At 41.8% G+C, this 7,063-nt stretch overlaps 1 protein-coding gene across 3 annotated transcripts; it reads right to left on the bottom strand.

Moving 5' to 3' along the window:
* Positions 1–242: 242 nt before the first annotated feature.
* Positions 243–6,337, bottom strand: soat1 (sterol O-acyltransferase 1). 3 transcript variants are annotated; one of them, XM_053881729.1, is made up of 16 exons: positions 6,278–6,337; positions 6,169–6,213; positions 5,733–5,866; positions 5,311–5,369; positions 4,420–4,568; positions 4,290–4,349; positions 4,079–4,186; positions 3,691–3,976; positions 3,398–3,624; positions 3,276–3,321; positions 3,070–3,199; positions 2,887–2,984; positions 2,708–2,806; positions 1,976–2,111; positions 1,751–1,896; positions 243–1,680 (listed from the first exon to the last, which is right to left on the bottom strand). In XM_053881729.1, the coding sequence occupies exons 3-16, from the start codon at positions 5,863–5,865 to the stop codon at positions 1,612–1,614; spliced, it is 1,746 nt and encodes a 581-aa protein (XP_053737704.1). In that variant the 5' UTR covers position 5,866; positions 6,169–6,213; positions 6,278–6,337; the 3' UTR covers positions 243–1,611. The 3 variants fall into 3 exon arrangements, with proteins under 3 accessions (XP_053737704.1, XP_053737715.1, XP_053737696.1); XM_053881740.1 differs by having other exon boundaries at positions 3,398–3,482; positions 3,546–3,624; positions 6,169–6,309; XM_053881721.1 differs by having other exon boundaries at positions 6,169–6,309.
* Between the last annotated feature and the right edge of the window lie 726 nt (positions 6,338–7,063).

Raw genomic sequence — 7,063 nt, 5'->3', positions numbered from 1 at the left:
ATATATATATATATATATATATATATATATATATATATATATATATATATATATATATATATATATATATATATATATACAGATAGATAGATAGATAGATAGATAGATAGATATGTCATACATCCACCATCAACCAAACACAACATAAATATCACAGATGGTGCGGACACAAAATGTTTTCTACCTATCAACTGACCAAAATATATAAGTTTATTTATTACCAAATGAGGGACTTCTGAAACAAGATGCTAAATCTCGAAGGTATTCACTGAAATTAATAGAAAACGAGTCAATACTTTGAAAGTACAACAACAAATCATTGCGTGTTGTGATTAAAGGCTGCACGATTAAAAACATTCAACTGGTCATTTAGATTGACAACCGCCACATCATCGACTGTTATCACTAAAACGCCGTTTAAAAGAACAACAATAAATCATTTTCAAGATGATTACTTTAAGCAAAACGCTATTGAACTTCAAACTATGATACAGTTAAATGTATACATTATTTAAAGGACGCGAGTGAGCGCGCGCGCACACTAAATAATGTCCTGAACAGTTGTGCACGAAGTTTCTGACTCAAAACTTATATTTAGCACACCGCCATCTTGTGGTCAAATTGTGTAACGCGCTATTAGTGAAGGACAGGAATGCATTCCTGAGGGAGCAGCGCCCCACGTCAGCAAGATACTAAACATGGTCAGCTCATATCACAGGCGATCCATGAAAGAGAAGACACAATCTGAGGAGTCATTGGAAGACAGGAGGAAATGGCTTATTTCCAGCTGAATCCTGGAACATCTTCACAGCCCCTGGTGCGCCAGGAGAGCTGCAAACATCTCGTGGAACTACCTCCACCTAGGAGAGCAATGTCAATGTCGACTGGATTATTGCAGTCAATGAGTTGCACAGAAAATGACAATTCACAATTCATCCGAACTGTTAGTAGTAAAACAGTGTCTTTACACACTGTCCACCAATATTTTAACTACAGGAGGATCACAAAAAAGTAGAAACCTGTGCATATTTACCTTGAATATAAAGCCCATCAAGGTTATGTCAAATTTCCAAGTGTAATTGTTTCTCTTCTCTCCAGGCTCAACACGAGGCAACAATACAATCTCTCAAAAGCATCTCACATAAGTTATCATAGAAATTATTCCAAATAAATTTACATTCATGTTTCTCACTAATTCACAAAAGCAGGTGAGTCACAACAGAAAATACCTGTTTTGGAACTTAAAAAGATTTCACAAGTCACTGTGAAAATAAATAGTAGTTCAAGTCTTGCAATCGCGACATATTAGATACATTCTCCATCATTTCTTGAATATTAGCATGTGATACAGATAGTAGAGAGTGAAGGTCCAGCTGCCAGCTCACAACTGCACTCACATATATTGGCATTTGTTAAAAACATCAGAAAACACTTACAAAACTATTTTACATGAATCTCAGTGGCAGGTTTTAAAAATATTGCTTTGACAACATTGCTATTGTAGTTAAAATCATTTTGGCAAAAGTTCATCAAATGTCACACATTCCTTCACACTGCATTGTGCGATAACATCAGGACAGTTGGAGCAGCAGACTTGACTCTGATAAGAGGTTACAGTCCATCAGCTGAGGTTTTCTGGCAGCTCCAGGAGCGTGGTGTCAGCAGATTTACAAGAGAAGGCTACATGGATCACAAACATCAGTGTTATTAAAGGATCGTTGGAAAGATTCTGAGAGCATCAGGACGTTACCTCCTTCTGAGGGCAGTAGCGCTGGGCATACCACTCCTGAGAATACAAACAGATGAGGACCCCCTGACCCAGGAAAAGAGACGTCCACATGATGATGTTCCAGATCGGACCTTTTCTTCGATCGTGGAGGATGAAGTTGAACATCACTGACAGCAAGCAAAGAGAATTTAGTAGTTGAAACAAGTTTCATTTTACATTTACATGATGGTTTTGACGGCATCTCACTTCCAAAGCACATGAAGAGGCAGAAGAGCACCGGGTAGAAGAAGCCAAAGCAAATGGCAAGGATGTACTCATGGACGACAGCTGATACGGTGAACACAAACAGCATGGCTGCTGCTCGGAAACGTTTCCTCGATATCTGAAATCAAAGTTTTTTTTCAGATATATACACATATACACAAGATCAATACACCAACAAATATACAAGTACCATTTTGTTTTCATGGACAGATATCATGCTGGATATATGAGACATGGAAAACAATGGGAAAAATACACCACACAGAGACCCCTGCTAGTTTTCCATAAGGACTTGAGTGTAAGCGTATTTTTTCATAATGCAATAAAAAAATGTAAAATAAGAAAATCTCAAAGACAATTGGAGACATTTATAAAAATAATATCTAAAATTATGAGAAAGTTATAAAATAGTGGGAGAGTAAAAACAATCTTAAAAATGCACTTTTTAAAAATTAATCTTTTAAGGGAAAACTGAATCACAACTAAATCATAAATACAAATACAACAAGAAAGAATAATAGAAAAGGAAAAGGTTTTCCAAAAATTAACATGGAAATCTGAAACAGCAGGAGGATTGAAAACTCAGTAAGACAATAGGTTGACAGATGGTCTTATAAATTCTGTTAAAAATCTCTGGTGATTCATGCACCTCAGACATCATCATACATCCTGGACACAAACATGTGGTTTGGTACACTCAAGTGAAGCACATACCCAGAGGAAGTCCTTGTACACGTAGTAATACAGCCAGTCATGGACCACTACGTTCCAAGTTCGGTAATAGTTGGCAAAAGAGGTGGAATTCCACCAGTCCTGGAATGAATAAAGGAATTCAGTTAGTTCAAAAAAATAGGCAAGTACAGTAGAACAGTGCATAAGGAGTCGATTCAAACCTTGTAAAACATTCTGTCGGCAAAACAAAGCATTTCTGCAAATGCATTCAACCAACAGTGGAGGAAGGCAAAGAATGCCAGGAAGAGAACCAGCACTCCTGCAGACCATTGAGACAAACACAATAAATCTGTGCTCCAATGAGATCATGAATGACGAAAATCAGAATGAATGTTTGAGCTCACCAGGGAGGATGGAGTTAAAAACACAAAGAACCATGGCTCTCAGGTCAAACAGCTGCAGACTGATGCTGCGGAACTGAGGGATGCAGAGTCGCACAAACACGTAATAGGCATAGAAGAGGCATCCGAGCACCTGCAGGAGGACAAGTGACATCGCAGTGAGTGAATTTGATGGCCTTTATTTTCTATGGATGGTGAGTGGTCGATACCTGAAGCAGCTTAGTGGCGACATATCCCCATCTGATCACTGGAGTCCTGAGTGAAAGATGATTTAATCACTTATCAAAAGCTATTGATAATCATGAGACGGATTCGGAGCCCATCTATTTACCTGGGGTACTTATCTCTGTATATGAGGGTGGGTGCAAACAAGAAGTAGAGATACTGTGTAACCTGCGGCACGGCAGGAGAAGGACCTGAAGGGATTGGGCTCATTAATATGTTGTGGAATAGAAACGTCAACGATAAAAACAACATACCTGTCTTTTCTTTTGCCCATGAAAGGAATTTCGGAACATTTTCTCTGACAAATGAGTGAGCCTTCATCATCAAACGCACCTATGATGAAGCAGACATGTGAGTGAGAGTCACCACAATGACTCGTGCAGATCTGCTCCAACCTACCTGCTCCAGGATGATGATGAAGCAGGATGCAGGTGGCAAACTGTTGGACACCACCACATATGTGGGCAGGAACCCCAGACACAGGAATTGGTAGCATAGAAAAAGAGTGCCAAAATAAAAACTGGAGAGGCGAGGGTGACCCGATGAGCCACACTGGGTTTGGGACCACAAGTGGAACAAGCTGTACGGCACCACCAACGCAGACAAAAACATGCAAATCCACGTGCACACCACTAGAGGGAACTGTCCAAACGCATAGACCAGCAAGTCGAAATCCAGCACCAGCCTGGGAAAAGCAGAGGAAATTTATATTATATTATATTTATTATGCGAACAGAAGCGATGGAGCACCACTCATGCAGTAAGTGATTTCAGTGTGACACTTTACCTGCCTTGGTCAATGAAATCAACCACCAGCGTGCTCAGGATGAAGAGAATGAGGAGCGCAATGAACATGTGATAGATCGTCCTGATGTGGTTCACCTCGAACAGTTCACTGTGGGAAAGCAAACAGTAGATGACGAGGGGTGACGTTGTCAAACAGTCTTCAGTGAGCACTGATTAGAGGGGCATCACCACTCCAGCAAGAGGAAACTTACTCTAGCAGGGACCTGCGACTCACAAACTGCTTGCCCTGGCCATGGGGCGGTCGAATATACCTTCACAAACCAACACAGACAGTTTCAATGAATTTGTATGAACACATCATCAGCATGTCTGCTAGGTTACCTGAGTTTGACCCTCTCTTTATCTGACAGCAGAGGTGAGAAGACAGCAGGGACGGGAGCCGGCTCCAGACTCGCCGACTCCTCGATCAGACCGTCCACAAAGAGTCTGACGTGATTGTCAAACTGACGCATCAGCTCACCTTTCAGTAACTGAGGAACAGAGGAAGGCTTTGAAATGCAACTCTCAGTAGAGAGTATGTAGCAAAACATCCGATGACTTTGACGTAAGCATGTTGAAGCTGGTAGTGGGAAGTTATTGAAAGGTCATTATTATGTCAAAATGAATATTGACCTCATTCTTAAAAAGGCTGGGCATGAACACACTGTATACATGGTTATACAACCACTGTCTGAATTAACCACAAGCACAGGATCAGATATAACCTCTGCAATGTCCCGTGTCATTTTTCTTTTTGTTTTATTTATTTACTTTTTTTTACAGTTCTCCCAACAAACTCCCCCACCAACCAGCTCAAGCCACCAGTTTTGGGAGCTCTTAAAGCCCCGACTTGAGCTCTCCTTGTGGTGGTTGCTTCGTGGTAGCAGTTAGCCCTGCACTTTAAGAGACACATTTGATTCTGTTGTTGCTCACTGTTAGTTCTTAACTCTTGTGTGTGTGTTAATGGTGTGTGTGTGTGTGTGTGCCCTGCGATGGACTGGTGACGTGTCCAGGGTGTATTCCTGCCTCTCGCCCAATGACTGCTGGGATAGGGTCCAGCACTCCCCTGAACAGGACTAAGCAGTGGTTAACTAAGATGTATACATGTATAAACTGAAATGTTTAGATCTTTGTTCATGAAAATTTGGAAAGTTTTGTGTTATTTTTCCCCAAGCAGAGACATAACACCTCCACCCTGAAGTTATATGATTCACAGCAGTTAGATCAACTCACCTCAGCCTTTCTTTTGAGCTGCAGCTTCTTGCTGATCACATGTTCCACTTCCACTTTTCCTGAAATCATTGCACTAGATTATTTCATATTGACAGATATACATCCGCATCAACCGTCACATATATGCTGAACACTGTATTTGATTGAATTGCGCAACATGTTTATTTTAGGGTAACTTCCAAAATGTGTGTGTCAGAGGCTGATGACAGAGGGTGACTACACAAATGTCCTGACCCTGCTAAACTGTGTCATAGTGTCCTTCCAAATAATAAGGAACTAACTTTACCCTAGTTATGACCTGATACTAAATCACTCGCTTTTGAAGGGTGATTTGTAAATGTCTTATAACTTAGGAAAGTTAAAGGCAAAAACATTAGTTGTGGTCAGAGATTTGTGTGTTTAGGTGTGGAATTTGAGTTTACCATTACTGTTGATGTCTCCATTAACCGCCCGGTGACTCGCATCACAGTCCCCGGAGCTGTCCAGATCCTGGACCTTCTTATCCTCCGTAAGGCTTCGACACCTCAACCGAACACCGTCATTGTAGCTGTCCATCCTAAAACCACCGCCGACGATATGACAATGAAGTTTCAGAACCACTGACTGGCTCTCACGGGAGAAGCGCAGTGGATGATCCAATCACTTTCACATGACTGTGACAAGCAACAGATGAGCAGCTCCTCGCTAACGCGCGCTTCTAAACTCAATAACTCAAGTGTGATCTCAATAAAATAGTGATCTTGAATGTAATTCCTGAAAAGTTTACACGAACGGATTGGGTTAGAGCTACACAGACTAGCTTAATATAGACACCTGGAACCGAAATGCTATGAGGTAAATGTCGTCTCAAACACTCACCCAAGACAGACGTCGTCCCTTTATTTGCTCAAAGAAACAGCGTTACTGAGTGAGAGAGATGAGATCGAGTCAGTGAAGCACATCAGTCCGCTCTGCTGTGGCAGTTCACCTTCTCCATCGTGTCAACTCGAGGTAGTGTTGAGGGCCGCGCTGATTGGCTGAGAGTCTCTCCTCCTCGTTACGTCAACGCGACACCACTCACCAGTGACGTAGGACTCCAGTGGGCGTGTCCACGGTGTCAAGGCTCGTCTGTCTGAAGTGAAAGAGCCTGAACTTGAGGCCATTCCTTATTTAGCGGCTAAAAAAATGAGACTCGGAAAAGTTTATTCAATGACATCGATCAGCTGTGAAATCACGACCACGAGCCTGCACAGGGCTCTCATTGTCACCTGATATCATCGTGAAGCTCAGCGGTAGATCTTCAAAATAAAAGTCCTGTTTTAAAGTGTTTTTATTTTTGGGTCCATCACACTGTGTCTTGCACTTCACTAGTGTGTTTCACTATATTATATAATTGAAGGTGAATACTCCGGTCCGGACATCCTGATCAGATCACCAGCGGAAAACATGCCAGTGGAGACTTCAGTAACACATTAACCTGAATGCCTTTGTTTGGTCAGCGGGAGTGTTCTGATGAAACACCAACAACACTAAGTCAGTCCACCATGGAGGAGAAGAAACTGAGGCCAAAGGTTGGTCTCCAAACATGAGCACATACAAGAGGCTGAGTGAAGCTCTCTCTCTCTCTCTCTCTCTCCATCATCCATGTTGGAGAACCAGCTACTGCACCACGAACGAAAGAACGATGCCTAAGACGCCTGTTCTCATTGACCACAGACATGTTTTGGTACCGGCCTCCTGACTGAACGGTGGCGAATCACATGAACTGAAATGA

The sequence above is a fragment of the Synchiropus splendidus genome, chromosome 1 (genome assembly GCF_027744825.2).
Source record: "Synchiropus splendidus isolate RoL2022-P1 chromosome 1, RoL_Sspl_1.0, whole genome shotgun sequence".
NCBI lineage: Eukaryota > Metazoa > Chordata > Actinopteri > Syngnathiformes > Callionymidae > Synchiropus > Synchiropus splendidus.
The sequence above is the reverse complement of the archived record's forward strand: the minus strand, read 5'-3'. Positions and strand labels throughout refer to the sequence as shown.

Bases quoted from the DNA above. Each gene is read 5' to 3' on its own strand.
- soat1 (XM_053881729.1), bottom strand. From the start codon at position 5,865: ATGGACAGCTACAATGACGGTGTTCGGTTGAGGTGTCGAAGCCTTACG. The intron at 4,569-5,310 runs GTGAGTTGATCT...TCTGTTCCTCAG, and splicing joins AGCTCAAAAGAAAGGCTGAG to TTACTGAAAGGTGAGCTGAT. The intron at 3,200-3,275 runs GTATCGACCACT...GTCCTCCTGCAG, and splicing joins TCGCCACTAAGCTGCTTCAG to GTGCTCGGATGCCTCTTCTA.